The sequence below is a fragment of the Psammomys obesus genome, unplaced genomic scaffold, assembly GCF_907164565.1.
Source record: "Psammomys obesus unplaced genomic scaffold, mPsaObe1.curated_primary_1811, whole genome shotgun sequence".
Taxonomy (NCBI): Eukaryota; Metazoa; Chordata; class Mammalia; order Rodentia; family Muridae; genus Psammomys; species Psammomys obesus.
The window spans coordinates 2,168,415-2,189,485 of NW_026592509.1; the positions used below are offsets into that span (position 1 = coordinate 2,168,415).

The following is a 21,071-nucleotide window of genomic DNA, read 5'->3' on the forward strand; positions in this document are numbered from 1 at the left end:
CCCGTCCTCTGCTCGGTGCCCAGCGTTACCTATGGCGGTCTGTCTTTGGAAGGTTTGTCAAAAGCGCACAAGGCATTTCTGTCACTTTGTCTCTTATAGTTGGAAATTCTGTTTTGGCTCTCATCTGAAAATCTCATTTAGAGGCAAGGCTTGGAGAACCCCCCTGGTAGCCTAGCCCCACCCACTCCAGCACACTCTGGTCCCCTGGAGATAGGAGCCCCAAATGGAATGAGACCCACAGAGTGTGTTTATTTCTGGTGGTGATAGCAGCAGCAGAGGGGGATCGGCCAGACGCAGATGGAGGGACACAGGGGTGGGCGTTGTACAGGGTGTGTCTGTTCAGGGGACATCAAGGATTGGTCCGTCGACATTCACGGTGAGGACACAGGCCAGAACAGCAAGACTTAGACAACAGCGAAGGGGCAGACAAGTAGACAGACAGGGGTGGAGGCAGGGGTCTCCAGACATGCACGGCCCCTTGCCTCTACGGGGAACTCTGGGGTAAGAAGACAGACAATGGAGGCTGAGAACCACCCACCCTGAAACAGGGAGCTGGGCCCGCGGCCTCCTAGCCTCACACCTCCCCGATAAGGAGGGGCAGGCCCAGGCCACCCCGCACCAGCAGCTCGGACATTATGGCTTCGAGGAGATGAGTTCACAGTCCGGGCAGGAAGGGATGGGGTCCTGGGGGCATCTGGTCCGATCCCAGGCTTAGACCAGACCTAAAAACAGGAGTGGGAGGAAGAGGAGAGACCTGAGAGAGTTAGGACAAAGCCATTGCAGCCTGATACCTCCTTCAGACCCAGGGGTCCAGACTCAGCCCTCCTCCCTCAGACCCAGCGCCCCTCCTTCAGACCCAGCCACCCCCAACTCCTTTAGGCCCAGGGCTCCAGCCCCAGCCTCCCTTCTTTAGACTCAGAGGTCCTCCCTCAGCCAGTGCTCAGAGGACCATCTGCCTTTCTGGGTCTTACCCTCACTCTGAGTTCTCTTTCTCTGACAGTCCTTTGCCGCCTTTTGTGAAGCTGCTCAGAGTCTTCTCCTGGAGTTGGGTGTGAAAGAGAACAGCTGCATTACCCAGAAGGAAGCCTCTGTCCCATTCTTCTATAAGCTGTCTTTCCTTAGATCCCAGGGGATGTGGGAAATGGTATTACCATCCATTCTACCAGAGGGGAAACTGAGGCACAAATGAGGTCTAAAACACAAGGAAGATAGGATCATGGAAAGGAGCCACGAGGCAGGTCCAGGGCTCAGGAGGTTGAAACCTTATTTTGGAATCCAGGGAGCCACCAAGCTGTCAGCAGGCTATGGGCAGGGGCTATCTGGGTAGAGGCTGTCAGTCTGTGGCCACACACAGCACCAGGGCTGAAACTCTGCCCTCCAGGGAAGGCCTCCACCTTGCAGGGTCATCCAGCGCTGGTAGTGTGGCTCACTGGACCTTCCCAGAGAAGCAGAGCGAGTGAGGTCATTGGAAGAGTGCATGCCCAGGAGGGTACAAGCTCTGTCCTCACAGCGGGTTCCCATCTCATAAGCTCTCAACCCTAAGCTCTGGGCCGGGCTGGTCAACCTCTGGGAAAGGGGCTTGTGCATGTCTGGGGAGGGGTCAACTCGCCACGGAGAGAATTGACTTGGGGTTTATCTCAGCTCAGGGTTAAGGCTAGCCTGAGACTTAGACAAAGGTTTAGCCTCAGAATGAGACTCAGACTCAGACTGATGAAGGGTTAGCCTCTGACTCAGGCTCACTCCATAGCCCAGACTGACCCGGAACTCACTCTGACATGGAACTCACTCTGGCCTGAAACTCAAGACGAACCCTTTGTCTCGGCCTCCAAAGGGCTGCCTTACAGGCAAGAGCCACAGCACCCAGGTTCTACAGTGTTTCAGGGTGAAATTTCCTTAATATACCAAAATAATAGGAAACTACCAAGAAACCAAGATTGAGGTCTGAAAAATCTACATTATTCTAAGCAGAATTTACAGTAATTTTTCTTCTTTTAATGGAAGCAAATATGTGAATATTTTCAAAGTGGATGTCTTTGTAGAGAAAATGGTCACATTTGACAGTTTCTGTGGACCCACAGGTGTGCGTGTGTGTGCGCTATCGTGTGTGGGCATGTGTCCATGCCTGGATGTGGTGTATACATGTGTGTGCTGTGCATATGTGTGCTTTATGTGCGACGTGCATGTGTGTGCATCTATATCCATGCCTGTGCGCACACATACAGAGGCCACACCAGGACGTGGTCCTCTGTTGCTGCTGTCTCCCTTATTGCCTGGAGACGGGGTCTCTTCCTGAACCAGAACCTCAACCTCCTCAGCTGGACTAGCCGGAAGTGAGCTCCAGGACTCCAGATCTCTTCCTCGAAACACTGTGCTTACAAGCAGAGCAGCCATGGGTGCTGGGGACTCAGGTGCAGAGCGGAGACTCTTACACCAGGCCATCTCCCCACTCTGTTTTAAGAAAAAGCCTTTCGCCAGGACCTGGGGCTCATCCATAGGGTTTGTCTGGCTGGCCAGTGAGTCCCTGGTGTCTCTGCCTCCTCGCTGCTGGGATTTCAGGCTGGGACCCCAGACCGGACCTTTGCCTGCATTCTGGGGCAGTTCTCATGCTTGCACCGCAGATACTTCCTAACTGAGCCATCTCTCCAGTAAAAGAGGCTATTTTAAACAGCTTTCACAAATCTGAGAAGTGAATGCACTGCTTCTACTACAAAAGTTGCCACTGGCGGGGGCTGGAGAGGTGGCTCAAGGGTTGAGAGCCCTGGCTGCTCTTCCAGAGGACCTAGGTTCTGTTCCCAGCACCCACAGCAGCTCACAACTGTCTGTAAGTCTGATTCCAGGGGATCTGATGCCCTCTTCTGGCTTCTGCAGGCACTGCATGCAAGCAGACACACAAGCAGGCACAACACCCCTAAGATATAGTCTTCCTAAAAGTGGCCACTGCGGTCCAGTCTCTCCAACCTGTGCTACCTCCTCACCTTGCCCACCTGGACCTCCTCCTAAGCCCCTCTCAATGCCCTCTCTTCCAGAACATTCTCCCAGGGCCCTTGTGGAAAGCCATCTGCCTCAAAAGACTCAGATCACAGCCCCTACACAAGAAACAAGTGCGCAGTGATGTTTCCGACAGACACTGCGCCATGCCTTCCTGTTAGGCATTCACCGTTAGTGTTATGAGTGTTGTTTGTGGTGCTGGGGGCTAACCTTTGCATCTGACAAGCAAGTGCTCTGCTGCTGAGCTACGCCTTCCTGCCTGATATTTTCTTATTCATTAAAAAATCATTCCCCAGCACTCAAGGCGGGAGAGGCAGGCAGATCACTGTGAGTTCAAAGACAGCCTGATCTACAAAGCAAGTCCAGGACAGCCAGGGCTACACAGAGAAACCCTGTCTCCAAAAACTAAAACTAAAACAAAGCAAAACAAAAATCATTCTTCTCCCAGCACTTGAGAGGTGGATTTCTGTGAATTCAAGGCCAAACTGGTCTACATAGTGAGTTCCAGGACAGCCAGAGCTACACAGAGAATTCCTGTCTTGAAAAGCAAACAAACAAGCAAAAACAAAAACAAAAACATTACGTCACATCCACTAATATTCACACCTTGCTGGGGGTGTGTGTGTAAAAGGATTGTCACCCCATTTCTTCATATATTTTGTGTTTAGCATCTGTGACCACTTGCAGAGTGCTCCACAAACTGAACCCTCACAGCGGCCCTCACTGTAGCTGCTACTCACGGGCTGGAGTCCCAGGAAAGGGAACGGGGGACAGACAGGTTGAGTGAGTCGCCCCTAGCCCACACGGCCAGACACAGGCAGCTGTGCCCACGCCTGGCAGAGGCGGCTTCCACTCACCTCCACCAGCTGGTGCCAGTGCTCCACAGGCTTTCGAGGGTTAGCCAGCATCTCTGCCCAGTGCTCCCTGCCATGTGGGTCTGCCGCCTCTGGACCCACGCGACACACACCGATCACCTCATTGTGGCCGATGCTGGGGGGTGGGGAAGGGGTTACTGGAAAGGTGAGGGGAGGCGGCCAGCCACACCCCGCCACGCCTGGCCCCGCCTCGGGGTGCCTCTCACCAGTCATAGTCCACCACTGCAATGCTGAGTCCCACATTCTCCACACTCTCGGGGGCCACGTCGAAGACCAGGGCCTCATTGTACGTGGGGTTCAGCGTGTTCTTCTTAATGGAGGTCTTCCGTTTCTTCAGACGTCGTCCCTCACTGATCAGAGAGGCCTTCACATAGGGGTCTGTGCAGAGAAGCAGGGGACTGAGCAGAGGCCTCCCCCCTCAGACCCCAACCTTCTTCCTCAGGCCTCAACCCAGACACACCTGAGAAGCCAGTGAGGTCCATTGCTTTGAGGTTAGAGGCTTTGATGATGGTCACGGTGAGGCGCCCAGCCGTGGGGAGGTAGCAGAGTGAAAAATTGAGCTCCCCAAGATCTGCCTTTTCCTGCAGGGGGGACAGAGGGCCGTGTGACCATCTTTCCCTGCAGCTCTCTCCATCCCGCCTCCTTTTTGCACCGCTGCTAGGTTCCCATCTCCTGAGCAGTCTGACTCTTGGCCAAGGCCCCATGGCTTCCCTGCCACAGCTGTTCACCGTCAAAGCCTGTTTTGTTCTGTAGAGAAGATGGTGGGACGCAGGGACCAGGGAAGGGGTGAGAGAGATTTGGCAAGAGAGAGACAGAAACCAAGAGAAGGTGGACAAAGGCAGAGAAAGGGAGAGAGAGAAATGAACAGAGATGGAGAAAGATGGAAACCCAGAGAAATGGGGGGAGGGGAAAGAGGGATGGAGAGAGAGACAGACAGACAGATGGACATGGTGGGTAGGAGAGACAAAGACCAGTAGAGAAGCAATCAGAGACTGAGAAAGAGACCTAGGGAGAAGGAGGAATGCCAGGGCCCAGTGTTCATGAGATGCTAAGGCTTTGATGGGTCAGGGATAAAATCAGGAGGGGAAGGAAGGGCTTCCCCAGCAGAGAGAAGAGCTTGGGCAAAGGTTTTGACAGTGGTAAGCAGGATGAACAGGGCCTAGGTTAGTGTGGGTCAGAGCCTGGAGGCCCTGGGGTGTGGATCCTGTGGGACTCTGGCCACTGAGAGTGGCTTCGTTCTGGAGCATCCAAGAAGGAGCAATTGGCCTCTCTAGAAGCTTCCTTCTGCTCTCCGTGTCTCCTGTGCGCTGCAGGAATCTTCCCATCCTTGAGTCATAGAGGCCAGGAGGCCTGTGTGGGAATGTCTGCCCCTTCTCTCCATGGCCGCCAGCTACCAACCCTGTCCCTTATGGCTGAATGTCTGCTCCCACCTTGGCACTTGCATCTCTGGGTCTCTCTCCTCCCTCTCTCTTAGGGTCTCTGCTCCCCACCCTGGTGAGGGGATGAATGGATGGATGGATGAGTGAAAGCCTCAGGTGAGAAACAGGAGGGGTGGGCAGAGGAGACAGGGTTGGGGGAGAGCTAGACCCTCTCATGGGGCAGCCCTGGTGGCAGCAGTGGGCACGGGAGTTCCAGGTCCTGGAGACTGGGCCTGAGGGACAAGGAAGCTGACCACGGAGAGCTCCTTAGGGAAGAGCTACAGGTGCCTGCTTCAGCCATACCCCTGACAAACGAAGAGACTGAGGCTCAGAACTGCCCTCTCCTGGCTCCCACAAATTGGTAGGAATTGCAGATAGGAATTGGCACTGGGTATGAGGCCTGAGGAGCCAAGCAAGGCTCAGGACACTCGGTTAGGCCTGGGCATGGCATGGGAACTGCAAGGGGGTAGGAGGCTCTACGGCAGTTGCCACAGAATCAGAGTCAGGACTGTGGGCTCTCTGATCTGATGCTATGAGAAGTGGGGAACCCTGAATATCCTACGTCTGAGGAGCCATGTGGTAGGACTCCCAAGGAACCCCAAAGAGGCAGAAGGAAAGAATGTGAAAGGGTTTGAAGGGAGAAATTTGAAGAATTAAGACCTTTAGAGAGGGCCTGGGCACCTGGAAGTCTGGAAATGAGCAAGCGACTGTTGGGAGGGGAAGTAATGGCAGGGGAAGGGGAGAATGAGTTAGATAGTGACATCTGGGTCAGAGGGCAAACCGTCACAGGCATGTAAGATAATCAGGTGGGAGACAAGCTTGAGAATCTAGGCTCAGGGCCTGATAATAAACATAGCCTCATAAAGCTGGAAAGGAAAGAGATTCCTCCCCAAGTCCCTCTATCATCCTAGCTTCTGTGTGTGCAATATTCCCTGCAAAATAGTACTTCCAGCACTTGGGGATGGAAATGAGGAGGATGACACGTGGGGGACCGGGGGGGGGGGGGGGAAGAGGGAAGAGTTGGTACAGGGGCCTGTTGTGAATGGATCCACTGACCGAGCCACCCTCCAGGATGTCCCTCCAGAGCGGGCGATCAGGGGGCTGTTCAGCCAGCTCCAGCAGGTTGTCCAAAACCACCTGGCCAATGAGGTCATGCCGCGAGAAGCGGTCAAAGTCATAAACGCTGAAGTGCAGCTTGCGCTGTGCCAGCTCGGCCAGCGGTACGGAGAACTGGAACGTCTCGTTAAAGATGGGGTTCAGCGTCTTCCTGTGCACCTGGGGATGGAGGCAGAGACACACGAGATGTCCACTGGCCTTGTTCCCAGAATCGGTAAGCGGTGTGCTCCATGTCTGCCCGGAGCGTTCAGATCCAGACTCCTCCCTCAGACCCAGAGGCTTCGGCCCTCTTTCCTCAGAGCCACAGCCCTTCCTCAAGCCCAGCCCTACTCCCACAGACATGAAGTCCTCCCCAGCCCTTCTTTTTCAGGCCCAAGATTCATATACCAAGTCCTCCTCCCTGAGATCCAAGCCTCCTCCAAATCCTTCTTTCTCAGACCCAGGTCCAGACCACTGCCTTCCTCCCTCAAAAACCAGAGATGAAAACCCTAGAACGCCTTCCACAACCCCAAGGACAAGACCTCAGACCCCTTTTTATGACCCATGGGTGTTCCCCAGATTCCTCTCTCAGACTTGGGGTATAGACCTCATCCCTCTTCCCTCAGATCCAGAGGTCCAGTCCCCTGCCCTCCTCTCAGACCCAAGGATCCTAACCTCAGCCCTTGTCCCCCAGGGTTCTTCCCTATCCCCTTCCCTCAAACCTAGTAGATCACATAAACACTGAAAACCCTGGCCCTTCACCCTGACCTTGGTCTGGAACTTCTTTTTGCGATCGGGCAGCAGGTAGATCTTGACATAGGGGTCTGAGAACCCGTTGGAGTCCTTTGCTGGGAGATCCAGGGCCTGCAGGATCCGCACCACGAGCTGGTCAGAGCCGTAGAGGTACCGCAAGGCAAAACTGATCCGGCCACAGGGCGCCCCTGCCTCCCCAGAGCCCCCGCCTCGCCGGCCGCCAGGTCCAGTGCCCTGGTACAGCTCTGGCTTGATCTGCCCGATGAGCTTGGCCTTCTCCTCACCACCCGGCAGGGGTAAGGGCAGTGCAGGAGGTCGCTCCTCACTGCTCGGCTCCGCTTGCGTGGTCAGAGTCTGCTGGGTGAGGGGCCTGGGCAGGGCTGGGTACCTGTGTGTCAGGGGAGACCAAGGTGAGGTTCAGATCCAAGTGGCATCTGATTCCATCTGACTCCCAGCCAGGTGCCTATAATCCTGTCCTTGACTGGTTATTTGACCTTGAATAAGACACGTGTGCTTCCTGAGCCTCAGTTTCCCCACCAGCAGCAGGGGTGTTACCCACATTTCTAAACCAGCTCCAGCCAGACCTGAAGGTCATCAGGTTCCCAATACCTCACTCAGATCCTCAAAGTCATTTTTGGCCCGATCCTCCATCTGCCTAAGCCTGTCATTGCTTTCCATCATGGCTTGCTCTGTGCTCGGCTTCTCCTCTGCCTGCCTGGGCTACTGGCTGCATTTCTCCCTCTCTAGATGGCTCAAGAGTTGGCACCTCTCCTCCTTGGCTTATAGCCCTGCTGTGGCTCCCCAGTGCCCTCAGAGCACAGCCTTTCCACCTGCCACTTCTATCCTTGAATGGTCTGGTGTCTGCAGCTTCATGTCCCAGGCTTTGTCCAGATTTTATCTCCTGCCGGCCTGCCTCCTGGCTCTTCCCACCATGCACTTGGTCTCCACTGCTCTCGTGTGCTCCTGCCTGAAATGACTGTATACACACCCCTACCTGCACACTTGTCTTAGCTCCCCAGCCATGTGAGTGTCTGTCTATCAAGGTACCTCCATCTCCAAGAAAATTTTAGCTTCCTCCAACCCTGGGCTGGGGTCTCCTTGGGGCCTTTGGCGGTCCCCAGAGCTGCTTTCCTGTATCCCTAGCCTGTACCCTTTGGGCTGTCAGAGCCCTTAGTGTGGAGGCGTGGGCACAGCATCCAACTGAGGCCCAGCTCCTACCAGCCCCTAAGCTTTCAAGCACAGAATGAGGAAGAATGAGAATGGCCAGGTGAACACTGGCTCCAGGTTACTAATCGTAGCTTACACTAAATGAGATAAATAATTGCCTACTCCTCAGAACCCCCCCCCCCCCAAGACTGAATCTACAGCCTTCTGCAAGCTAGGCTAGAGCTCTTCCAAAAACCCACACCCTGGCGACTCACTGAAGAAAGGGCTCGCCCTCTCAGGCACACCCCCACCCCTGCCCTGGGGAATTCTAGGCAGGTGCTCTCCCACTGAGATACTTTTTTTTTTTTTTTTTAATCCTGATTTTAAGACAGGGCTTCACTAAGTTGCCCGGGCCAACCCTGAACTTTAAATCCTCCTGTCTTAAGCTGTGAAATGGCTGAGATAACATGTACACTACTATGCTGGCTTCTAACCCTGGATTCTTGTCTCCAGGCTCCTTCTGTGTCTTAACCTAGGAATTCAAGGTTCTGCTCCCTTCCTCTTGAGTCTGGGCCTCAGTCTCATCCTCCCTAGGAACTAGGAATCAGTATACCATTACCTGCCCTGACCCTATATCGGAAGAGCCACAGATAAGAAAGAGACAGAGAAGCAGAGCTTCATGGTGAACCCCCAAGCCCAATACCCTCTCTCACCTGGTGGTGGGTGCTAGACTTGTGACCTGCTGATGAGACTGGGCACTGGGCAAGCCCCCAGCACTGGGAGGCAGCAGGAGCAGCCCAGAGCCTGTTCCACCCTCCGAAGGCAGCTCAGGGGATGTCTGGCTCGGTTTGACTCCAGCGGCTACCACAGAGGCCACAGCAGCCTCTGGATATGAGTCCATGTCCAGGTAGGAAGGTTCCGGAGGCTCTGAGCCAGCAAGGCCGCCCGGCTCCAGCAGCTCGGCAAAAGGTGGATGGTGGGCTGTGTGGGCATGGTGGTGCGGGCCACCCAGCAGGGGGTGGCCACCTAGGCTGGCTCCCAGGTGGTGCCCACCACCTCCTACCAAGCCTGCCAGCCCAACTCCAGGGGCTAGGTCTTTGCGGAGGGGGCCACCGCCCACTGCTGAGCCTCCTTTGTCCCTCCAGGGCACCCAGCATAACTTCCAGGACACGAAGAGAGAGACACCCAGGAGGACAATGCCGCAGAATGTCACAATGACTGACAGCAGGCTCACGGAAATGTCTGGAAAGAGTGAAGATCTGAGTCAGGGATCATGAGGCGTCAATGATGTCCCAAGAATATCTGGCATGTTTTTGTCCTGCCTATTTTCCCGGTACGACTGAGATTGAACTCAATGTTTCTTCTATGGCCGCATTACTGTACAATGGGTGTATACAGAGCCAGGGGGGCTCACAACCCACCCTGCAGGTAGCAGGTGACAGATGCAAGCCCTGAAGACTGCCTGCAGCTTTTGTTCTCTCCAGCTCATGGTGCTTCTCTGCAATAGGGCATTTCTGAAGGACTAGACCCCCAGAGGCTTGGAGACAACCCAGGAAAAATTTTGCTGTGTGTTCTTGGGAATCTACCTTACCCTCTGCGGGGCTTACATTTTGCATTTGGCCAGTGGGATGACCCAACTCTGCCCTTTGTTGCAGTCGACTGTGATGGCTGCAAATGGCAGGTGGAATACAAGGGCAAACGTTTGCTGAGGTGTGACACTCCAGCTGATAACTCGGAGCACCCCTTGAGGTTGCCAACATAGTCATTCCTGTTTGACAACAGGAAGTGGAGGCCACACAATACGCCCCGTGGGGGCTTGGGAGCTGCCTCAGTCAGTTGAGTGTTCGCTGCACAAGGGTGAGGCCTTGGTTTGAATTCCCAGCAGCTCCACTGAAAGGCTGGGCAGGCTGGGGAGGCATAGTCAGCTGCTTCCTTAGGAGCTTGCTGGCCAGTCAGCCTTGCCTACTCGGTTAACAAGTGAGTCTGTTTCAAGACATAAGGTGGACAGTGCTTGAGAAATATCTGTGGCTGACCTCTGACCTCCCACACGTGCACGTGTGCACATGCTTTCCCTCCCCCAACCCCCATACACCACAGGTGCCACACTTCTAAACTCATGTTCTTCCTATCACACTTCGGTACTTTTTGATGAACAGTGGCCCCAGGGAGACTTCCTTATTCAGATCATCAGTCTCATGCCTGTGGTCACATGATATAACACACTAACTGGTACCTTCTGAATGCCGGTAACATGCTGCTCTGTTTTGCTGAGAAAGCTCAGTAAAGCCCATTTCTGACAACCAATGTTTTTTGGCTCTTTCAGTAATTAGTACCGGGAGTGGGGTATTATGTCTTCTTTAGTAGGGAGTAGGGCTTTATCGATGTAACTCTCCAGGCTATGAGAATTTATTTTGGAGGTGATTCCTGGTATTGGAGGTAGAATAAGGATGAGTCCTTGCTCTGTCTATATGGAGAACCATGATGGGTGGAGACAAGTAACTCAGCCATTGCCAGCTGGGACATCCAACTGTAACTGCTGTGTTCAGGGAACACTCAGAGAGGAGACACCTCCTGGAGATAGGTCACCTGGTGGAGCAGAAGCAGGGTGTGACATTAATTCTTATGCTTCTGTGTGGCCCACGTGTAATATATCTCACCTCCCAGCTGAGAAGTCCACGGCTGTGGGAAAGAGGGAAGTCTCAGGAACATGTGCCAGGTATTGGTGCAAGAACTCTGAGCTTTGTCCTGCCACCTCCCTTGGGGTACTCCTGTCTAAGTGGCCACCCCACCTCCTGAGAGTTGTAGCTGCTGCTGAAAACGAGAGTCCAGGAATTTATCAGGCCTGTGTACATGGGAGGCACTGGGGCATGGGGTCATGAAGGAAACTGGTGGGTGCTCCTACCTTTGCCAGCGTAAGATCCCCATCCCAGACCCTGAATCTTTCAAGCCTCTCCAGCTCGACATGCCTGTCTGCACAGCCCAGGGAGTGCAAGACCAGGCCGATGTGTGCCTAGAGCAAAAGATACTCCCTTTCCAAGCCTGACAAGTCCCTGTGTGAGAACCTGTCAGAACAGGCACACATATGAGGGCTCCAAGCTCTTGAGGTGTTCTCCCTGCTGTCTTGGCCCACGCTGGACAGTCGGTGACAGTGCTATGTTATGTTGGGCCATCAACCCATACTCTGGAAGGGCTAAAGATTAAGGGCTACCACGAGACAGTCACATCTACGTGTGATGGTTGCTTTTCACTGTCAACCCGCTAGGTTTGGAGTCACCTAGGAGCTCGGTGTGGTGACTCCTGCCTCTCAATTCAGTGCCTATGGGACTGAGACAGGAGGATTGCTGTGAGTTTAGGGTAAGCCAGTCTGGGTCACAGAATGAGACCCTATATCAAAATGCAAAACAACAAGGGGCTGGGGTGACGGCTCTATCAGTAAAGTATTTGTCATGCAAGCATGAGGCCCTTAGTTTGATCTCCAGAGCCCACACAAAAATAGCCAAGCGTGGCGGTGCACACTCATGATCCCAGCACCCGCAGACACAGAGACAAGCAGATCCCTGGGGCTCAGTGGCCATGCAGTCTAGCCAACTTTGTGAGTTCCAAGCCAGTGAGAGACCCTGATTCAAAAACTTAAAGGGTAAGTGTCAGCAGTTAAGAGCACTCACTGCTCTCGTAGAGGACCTGGGTTTAATTCCTAGCACCCACACGGTGGCTCACAACCACATGTAACTCCAGTCCCAGGGCATCTGACAGCCTGCCTTGGCCTCTGTGGGCACCGGCAGGTATGTGGTGCACAGACATACCTGCAGGAAAAATACGTAGGCATACAAAATTAAAAATAACTTAGAAAGTGGACAGTTCCTGAAGAGTTTTCGGACTCGTACACCAGTGTGCCCAGGTGCACGTGTGTACACACACACACACACACACACACACACACACACACACATACCATCACCACCAGCACCAGCGGCAGCAGGCAGAAGCCTAAAAGCCTAAGGCTGCCTATGAGAGGGCATTTCTAGAGAGAACTCATGGAGGGGAAAGACCAGCAAATTACCGTAAAAGAGGAGGGGCTGCTAGCACCAGGACCCCGATCATGGTTCCTGCTCGGCCTGATGTGGCTGCACTGCCTCCTCCCTGTGATAGAGCTCCACCTCCAAACCCTCGAGCTAAGCAGATCTTCCCTCTGTTTCCATCAGGAATTTGACTACAGTGACACAGACGCTGATGAATACATCGCATGGCCGTCCTCCAACAAAAACCCTAAGCCCTAAGGTTTAGGGTAGCTTTTCTGTTGGGTAATGAGAATTAAAGACGACCTGTGACTTTACTGAAAGGTAACACTGGACAGCCGTGCCGCACGTCTCCTGGACTCCCACCTCCCTCCAACCCCCACACACCAACACCCTGCCTCTGGATGGTTTAGTCTGTAGCTTTTTGGTGTTATTAATTCTGCCAGAGCTAGGTCTTCACATCTGTAATCCCAGCACCTGGAAAACTTATGCAGGAGGACGGTTTCAAGTTTGAGACCAACTGGGCCTCCATAAGACCCTATCTGACCCCCACCTTCTCTTTACCTCAAAAAAAAAAAAAATTCATGATTTCTGAAGGGGATATTTGTTGGCCATAATTAAAAAGTGGTAGGTCTATAGGACAAAACACCAAGGTCAGGAGTTAGATGGGCCAAACGCACAGCTATTTCTCTCGATTCAGTGGTCTGAGGACAAAGCAGCAGCAGACAAGCTAGAGGCAAGACTGTCAATGGGGTAGCAAGCTGAGCGGCCCTGCTGACCTTCCCCAGATCTTTGCTGTTGTGGAGTTGGGTAGAAGGTAGTGGCTGTTTGGGACAGCTGGGGTTCTGACCTGCGTCTGGACCCCGGGGATAGCCTCTGATCCGCAGTTCGTTGAACTCCTGGCACCTGTCATTGGTGTCAGCATCTCGGACCCGTGCACAGAGGTCTGAGACCAGGATGAGGGCCCGCCGGCAGAGGTCATCTTCGTAGTCCCCAGACATAGTGGCCACGCGATCCTAAACTTAAGAGTGGGGTGAGCAGTGATGCAGATGGTGACAGGAACAGATGCAGAGATGAGGGAGAAGGACTGGGAAGGGGGCAAATGCCAGAGGGTGGTGGCTCAGGGGCCAGGATGGTCAGGTCACGTTGTGGGGTCACCAGTCAAGGAGCAAACAGATCAACAGAGCCACACCAAAAGGCAGGGCACTCTCAGACCAAAAGAATGTGCCCCCAGGGGGGCCACAGGCAGGAAGTCAGAGCAGGCACTCTGAGACTCAAAGTGGAAGGTGGAGGCAGCCATCGGTAGCGGGCAGGTAAATTTGAGCAGGTGGAGGAGCGCTGCTTGGGGCTCAGGGTGGGAAGCTTCTGGAGGTTCAGAGGAAATGACAACACCCCAATTTGAGGGAAGGGGAGCTAAGAGGACAGATGGAGATAAGACGGAGGACTAAGCAAAGTCCAGTAGCCAGGGAAAGACAGACACAGAACATGGAGTATAGAGGTTCAGGGTGGAGGGGCTGGGGAACGGCTTTACTTCATTATGTCCAAGACATGGTACACACACACACACACACACACACACACACACACACACACACACAAGCACACACACGCACGCACACACACACACTCAGAAGTGAAGCCGGGCAGGCAGGAGTGTGGGCAGAAATACCTTCCAAAGAGAGACAGGTGGATCAGAAGAGAGAGAGGATGCTGAATTCCGGGTTGGACAGCCAGACAATGGCTGGAGACCTCAGACACAGGCGAGCGAAGAGAGTTGGGCACACCGATGGACAGACGCATGGTCAGAAAAAAAGCGAGCAGGAGAGAGGTGGAGGTGGGAGAGGAGGGAGTGACACACGTTTTGGGGTTAGACGTTAGAAAAGGGTGGGAAAGGAGCACAGGAGGGAAAGACAGAGTCAGTTAAAAGGGGGCTGCTGAGGAAGACTCCCATCCGGCCAGGGTCAGACTCACCTGTGCTTACCCTTGCCTTGTCCTGGGTGGCAGCCGAGGCGGCGGGGGGCGGTAGCCCATGGGGGTTGCAGGGTGGACGAGCCTAGCCGCTGCGGACCAGTACCCACGCTTGCCAGGTGAAAAGAAGGTGGGGGGGCTGGTATCTGATCTGCCGACCCAAGCCGGGAGGGAAAACAAATCAGCCCAAGCTTTGCATCTTGCCCCACTCCAAGTAGCGGAGCGACCCCAGGTGACCCCAGTGAGGTCCAGCCGCCCCCTCCCACCTCCGGGCCCCCGGCAGCGAGTTAAATGCTTAGAGACTACAACTCCCAGCTGGTCTTGCTGCTAGTGCTACTGCAGCTTTATGGCACCGGAGCTGCTAAGGCGGCTGGGAGTTGAAGTTTTCAATGCGTCTCTGGTCTGCAGATTTTTTTTTTTTTTTTTTTTTTTGAGGGGGTGTTGGAAGGGTTAAAATGTCAGGGTCCCAAGACTCTGCAGGAGAGGGGAACGGTATCCAGGACCTTGAGAGGTCATGAGGCTTTAATCACTTAGGGGCCATGGGATGGGTCACTGATGCCCATGCCCCGGGGATGGGTGGGAGAGGGGTGGAGTGCACCCAGGTGTTTTGGAATCAGGATCCCCCTTTTACCAGGGCCACGTGCCCCTCCCCCGGAGCGTCCAACTGGCACTGCAGACTTAGCTCCCCAGCTCCAGATGCGCTCCTCTTTGCACCGACCTCCGCGCCCCCACTCGGGGCCTCCCCCTTGGGAAGAGGCTGGGGCGGGGGCGGGGGCGGGGGAGGGGCGGACTCACCGGAGCCGCGGCTGCTGCAGCCCCGGGCGCGCGCGCCCGCCGCCCGCCACCGTGGTGCCTGCCTGGCTCCTCCCCGGCCCTGTCGCAGCTCCTCGGCTCCTCCCTACCTCTTTCCCCCCTCCCCCACCAATCCATGCAACCCAAAAGCCAAAACCACTCTGCCCCTGGTGTGCACCTCCCTGGACTCTGGCTGCACAGTTCCATCCCAGTGAGAGGACACCTGAGGGACCTAGAAGGCTAAGACAAACAGGTCCCAAGACACAAATACTCCTTCCTCCAGGGAGCAGGAGCTCAAGGTTTGCAGCAGAGCAGGCAGGAATGAAAGTTGGCTACAGTAGGTCTCAGGCACTAGATTTGAATCCTGGCCTAGACCGCTTGAGACTCTTAGCATCCCAAATCCTGGTGTCCAGCAAAATACAACGAAATTATCTCCTAAGATACGTTGTTTGAGAAACCAGTCAATGTGCATCAAGCTACCTATGGGCAGAGAGCATCGGGCTTTACCATGTTAATAGCAGCTAATGATAATTGCCACTTGTTGTTATCAATATAACAAGTTCCCTGTCTCACCCATCGCTGTTGTCCTCCCTTTTCCTCCAGCCAGTTACACAAAATAAACACAACCTCCAAGGGAAAGACTGCTTGCTGCCAGGACTGATTGCAGAGGTCTCTCATCCCACTTGCTCTGGATGGTGAGGCAAGATAGCTAGTTTCAGGTCAGCCTGGGCTACAGATGAGTTCAACACCAGCCTCCGCAGGTTAGTGAGACATTGTCCCCAAACAAAAAGAGGGCTGGGGATGTAGCTCAGCGGGAGAGCACTGCCTCGAATTCTCCAGTGAGGAACTGGAGGCATACTCAGAAGTAGAGCCCTTGTCTCGTAGAAACTTCCAGTGAGGAGCTTGGGATATACTAGAGGAAGCTTTTGCTTAGCACCTCTGAGTCCCTGGGTTCAAAGTCACCGCTTTAATTAGATTGCCCCCTCATTGTAACCTATGCATGCATTTTGTAGTCGTTATATGTCAGAAACCTCCAAAAAGATTCCAGGGTCCCATGCTTGCTTTCCGAGCATTCTCTCACAGGAGTCTGGGGAAGCATGCATGGGTGTCTGCCCCCTGACGGCTTGAATGGCCTCAGTGGCTAGCCTCACGGCCAACTCCATCCCAGCCATGCAGCCCGACCAGGCAGTGGCATATACACTCGGGAATGTGCACGCAGATGGGCTTGCCAGCCTTGCATGACACATTTTCAAAGAAACACTGTGAGTCTGAGGCAGCTCCAACTTTGTGAGGCAGCTGCGGCAAGAACTAGCCATCTGTGCAACTTCGGAAAATGCATTTGTGTTCAAATGCCAGCTCAGCACACTGTACGGCTTTGGCTGGGTTTATTTCTAACTGCCTTGGTTTCCCTCTTTATAAATGAGGAAGATTTTAAAATAATCGGACACTAGGTTTTACTAGGAAGCCCAGACCAGACGAGAGCTCGCGATCTTGTCTCTGTTCTCTCAGTGCTAGAACGGCTGGCCTGGGCCACTACATGCCCCAAAGATGATGATAATTGGTACATGTGTGTGTAGGTGTGTGTGTGTGTGTGTGTGTGTGTGCACACGTGCGCGCTCTTGCTCACATGTGCACATGTGTTTGCAGGGGTCAGGGGCTCATCTGTCTTGTTTCTTGGGACAGGAACTTACCAATCAGGATAGGTTGGCTGGTCTGTGAGACCCGTGGATCCACCAGTTTTTCTCACCCAGAGCTGAGATTAAAGATGGATACCACCACCCCTGGCTTTTAAAATGTGGGTTCTGGGGATAAAACCCATAACATGTTTGCACAGTAAGCACTTTACTGATAAAGTTTTCTCCGAGTCCTGATAATGATAATTTTAAAAACCAGATGCTGCATCATTATGTTAAAGATTAAATTAAATTATCCTTAGTTCTGTCTGCCTAGAGGCACCCAGTGAGGGCAGAGATATATAACTCAGTAGTAGGGTACCCACCTAGTACTCCTCAGGTAAGGGACCGAGGGTGAATAGCTCAGTGGTATGTCGGTGTACTTTTTATCTACTTTGTTCTTATACCTCTTCCTCCCTTCCAATCTTCCAACACTAGGTAGGAGAGAAAGAAGGTTAGTGGGGAGAAAGGGAGTAGGTCTCTTTACTACTTCCAGCTGATTATGGTCTTCAGGTTCTTTGGGGCAATACCCATCTCAGTTGTCAGGATATCTAGCAGTCCAGCAAACCAGCAACAGCAAACACGGCAGAAGGACGAACCAGGAGCAGCCCTCTTCTTTCTCAGAGTCCCCAGCTCTCTCCCAGCTCTTGTCTTTATACCCTCTCAGAGTCCTCAGAATTAAACTATCTGCAGCTGGCAAAGATCATGCCCCTCTCTGAGCCTGCATGAGGCAGTCATAGTTAACAGCTGCGGACAAACTAAAAGCAACTCCATTTACCACGGGATTAAAACAAAAACATATATACATAACTGAGTTTTTGAAAAAAACAAAACTTTCACTACAGTGGTAGGCACCTGCCTAGACTGGCCTAGTGAGGGGCTCAGCAGTAGCACTGAGACACTTTCTGTCAGTTTTTAGTGCTGTCGTAACTAGTGGTTATGCTTGTTCGTTCAATCCTTGGCTGCATTTGACATGTGGGAAAATGGAAGAGGGTCCTAGAAGGCAGGTACCCTTCCCACCCTCACACTGATGGGAAACGGCTGAGTCACTTTTTGGTCTGGATCTGGAGCCCTGCCTTTATATGCATCTGGGATATTTGAGGGTCTTGTGTATTATTGCCACTGGGTGTGAAGAATGGGAATCAGAAATGGAATGAGCCGGCCATCGTACTTTATCTAACAGAAGAGTAAGTAACACAGTTCATCAGTTCATCAATTCTTTCCAGGCAGACAAAATGGCTTAGTGGGTGCAGGAGCTTGCCACAAAGCCTCGTGTTCCCTAGACTCACATGGTGGAAGAGGAGAACTGACACGCTGATCTACACATGTGTGCCATAGCATGCACATGTGTACACACAGAGAAGATGTGGGTAAAATATCTTTTTACATTTAAAAAGCCAACTTTGAGAGCACTGACCGAGGAGACAGGTGCAGACGCCTACGGTGCCAAGTGCTGAGAAAGATGTCAAGGAAGGCTTCTGGACACATGCCCTGTGTATGTCCACATGGGGGAGTGGCAGGATCTAAGGTTAAAAAAAAAAAAAGAAAAGAAAAAAAGAAGGGAGGAGGGTGTGGGTGAATGGGAATGGTCCGTATCAGATCATGTGTTTGAACGCTTGGTCCCAGTTATTGGAATTGTTTGAGAAGGATTAAGAAGTGTCCTTTGTTGGAGTAGGTGTGAGCTTGTTGGATGAGGTATGTATGTCACTGAGGGTAGGCTTTAAGCTTTCTAAAGCCCACATTGGGCTTAGTTTTATATATATTTTTCTCTCTCTCTCTGCCTACAACTTGTAATAAGATGTAAGTTCTCAGCCACTCCTCCAGCACCATTCCCACTTAACTGCATCCGTGCTCCCCATCACGATAGAGATGGATTAACCCTCTGAAACTGTAAGCAAGGAGCCAGTTAAATGCTTTCTTTTGAAAGTTGCCTTGGTCATAGTGTTTCACCATAGCAACAGGATAGTAACTAAGACAGAGGGGATGCTTGGGGGAAGGGAGAGCTTGAATGAGGTCTGAACAGGAGGGGGCTGGGCTCAGTCAGTGAGGATGGCCATCATAGGTCACACTGTTTCACTCTCCAATGTTTTTACTGCCTTAAACAGGGCCTGACAGATTACAGACACTCATCAAACTGAATGAATGAACGATTGATTGGATGGCCAAGGGAATAGATAAAGAAGGAATGGGTGGGCGGATGGATGGAGCGGTGGTTTGAATGAGAATTGTCTTCATAGGGTCTTGGCTGGTGGTGCTGCTTAGGGAGATCTTTAGGAGGCAGAGCCTTGCCTCAGGAAGTAGGTGGCTCAGGTAAGCTTTGAGTATTCATGGCGTTGTCCACTTCAGTTCCCTCTTTCTGCTTCTTGTTTGTGGCTAAAGATGTGAGCTCTGAGCTTCTTGTGCTGGCTGCCTTCAGCAATATTTCCTCAGTCGTTATGGACACCCCTTCTAGAAGCAAAAGCACAAATACATTCTTCTATAAGTTGCTTTTGGTCATGGTGTTTTTATCACAGCAATAGAAAAGTATGCAGACACACTGAATTGGTTAGAAGAAAAAGTGGGGAAGAGCCTTGAACTCATTGGCACAGGAGACAACTTTCTGAACAGGCTCTAAGATCAACAATCAATAAATGGGACCTCGTGAAACTGAAAAGCTTCTGTAAAGCAAAGGACACTGTTGTCAGAACAAAACACCAGGCCACAGACTCTGGAAAGGATCTTTACCAACCCTATATCTGACAGAGGGCTAATATCCAGAATATATAAAGAACTTAAGTTAAACATCAACAAACCAAGTAATCCAATTAAAAATGGGGTACAGAGCTAAACAGAGATTTCTCAATGGAAGAATATCGAATGGCAGAGAAACACTTAAAGAAATGTTCAACGTCCTTAGCCATCAGGTTGATGCAAATCAAAACAACCCTGAGATTTCACCTTACACCCATTACAATGGCTAAGATCAAAAACTCATGTGACAGCACATGCTGGAATAGAATAGGCTACAATAGAAAAGTAGCCAATACAGATGGAGGAATGGAGAGATGGGTGAAGTTTGGATTGATGGCTAACTAGGAATAAGGGATGGAAAGAAGGGCTGGTGGGTAGGTGAAGGTTGTACAGAGGATTGGTGGACAAATGATGGTGTTTGCGGATAAATACTGGAAGAACAAATGATAGAAAAGTGGGTAAGCAAGTGAACCAGTTTACACAGATCCTTTTGTTTCCCCCCAGGTATTCCCACCACCAACCCATTGCTGCCTGCCTGCTGGAATTCCCCATGGTGCCGCCCAACCCCACCTGAAACAACAGTGTTTGAGGAGGGCCAGGCTGGGTCCTGGGGTTCAAAGAGAAGCCATACAGATTCACACACAGCCCTGCCTAGAGACAGATGTGCCTGCCTGCATGAACACGGCTTCCCTCCCAGTGCTCAGTAGTGAGAGCTAACCCCAAGAGAGCGGTCAGCCAAGTTGCCAGGGTTTGCGCAGAGGGAGCTGGGAAAGGAAGGAGCCCTCTAAACAGGCTGCCTTCAGCACTGCTGCAGTACTGACATCATCTGTGGAACTGGAGAAAAATGCTGACAGAAGAATGGGTCCTGGGCTGGTAGCCAAGGGTTGTTGGTGGCCTGACAGGGGTGGCAAGAGTGGCAGAGAGAAGTAGTTGGTAGCTGGGCAGAGGGACTAGCCAGGGACAGAAAAATGAAGAGACAGAGACACAGAGCAATAGAGACAAATAGAGGGAGGAGGGGAGAGGAGATACAGGGATGTAACAGGTAGAGATGTACAGGACACGCAGAAAGGGGGAGGGATACAGCATGATGAAATGCAGAAAACTGGGGGTGAAGTTTAGTAGGAGAGGCTCAGGAGTCCCCTCACCCCCCCAGGAGTTGTTGGTCTATGGTTATTGGTGGAGGGAAGCCATTTTTCTTCAGTAGTGTGGCTACTAGCAAGTTGTTGTGCCCTTACTAATAACTACACTCATGCTTATACAAGCAATTCTAATGAAACTCAGTGAGTTACAAAATAATAATAATAAAAAAGCTGGTAAATTGTGGTGTACCCCTTTAATCCCAGCACTTGGGAGGCAGAGGCAAGTGGAGCTCTGTAGAGGAATTTTAATTCAGAACATGGCTGCTCTAGCAAGAGATCACATCCAAAGACCTGTGTGATCCAGCTGGAATACAGACATGCCTTTAGTCCCAGGAGACAGAGGCAAGCACATCTCTGAGTTCGAGGCCAGCCTGGTATAGAGCAAGTTTCAGGTGAAGAAAAGCTTAGGTCCAGGCATGACAGTACGCCCCTTTAATTCCAGCACTCAGGAGACAGAGGAATGCAGATCTCTGAGTTC

General features: G+C 52.4%; 1 protein-coding gene across 5 annotated transcripts; it reads right to left on the bottom strand.

The window, feature by feature from the left end:
* Positions 1-230: 230 nt before the first annotated feature.
* On the bottom strand, positions 231-15,111 carry Syt3 (synaptotagmin 3). Of its 5 annotated transcripts, none has more exons than XM_055613679.1 (11): positions 15,055-15,111; positions 14,263-14,410; positions 13,142-13,307; positions 8,989-9,517; positions 7,145-7,517; positions 6,338-6,556; positions 4,324-4,444; positions 4,070-4,241; positions 3,846-3,978; positions 972-1,039; positions 231-722 (listed from the first exon to the last, which is right to left on the bottom strand). In XM_055613679.1, exons 3-10 carry the CDS (start codon positions 13,290-13,292, stop codon positions 974-976), a joined length of 1,764 nt encoding a protein of 587 aa, XP_055469654.1. In that variant the 5' UTR covers positions 13,293-13,307; positions 14,263-14,410; positions 15,055-15,111; the 3' UTR covers positions 231-722; positions 972-973. The 5 variants fall into 5 exon arrangements, with proteins under 5 accessions (XP_055469654.1, XP_055469655.1, XP_055469656.1 ...); XM_055613680.1 differs by having other exon boundaries at positions 13,142-13,312; XM_055613681.1 differs by lacking the exon at positions 15,055-15,111 and having other exon boundaries at positions 14,263-14,630.
* Between the last annotated feature and the right edge of the window lie 5,960 nt (positions 15,112-21,071).

Bases quoted from the DNA above. Each gene is read 5' to 3' on its own strand.
- Syt3 (XM_055613679.1), bottom strand. From the start codon at position 13,292: ATGTCTGGGGACTACGAAGATGACCTCTGCCGGCGGGCCCTCATCCTG. The intron at 9,518-13,141 runs GTCAGAACCCCA...CACTCTTTCCAG, and splicing joins TCCCCGGGGTCCAGACGCAG to ACATTTCCGTGAGCCTGCTG. The intron at 7,518-8,988 runs GTGAGAGAGGGT...CCTGACACACAG, and splicing joins AGTCTAGCACCCACCACCAG to GTACCCAGCCCTGCCCAGGC.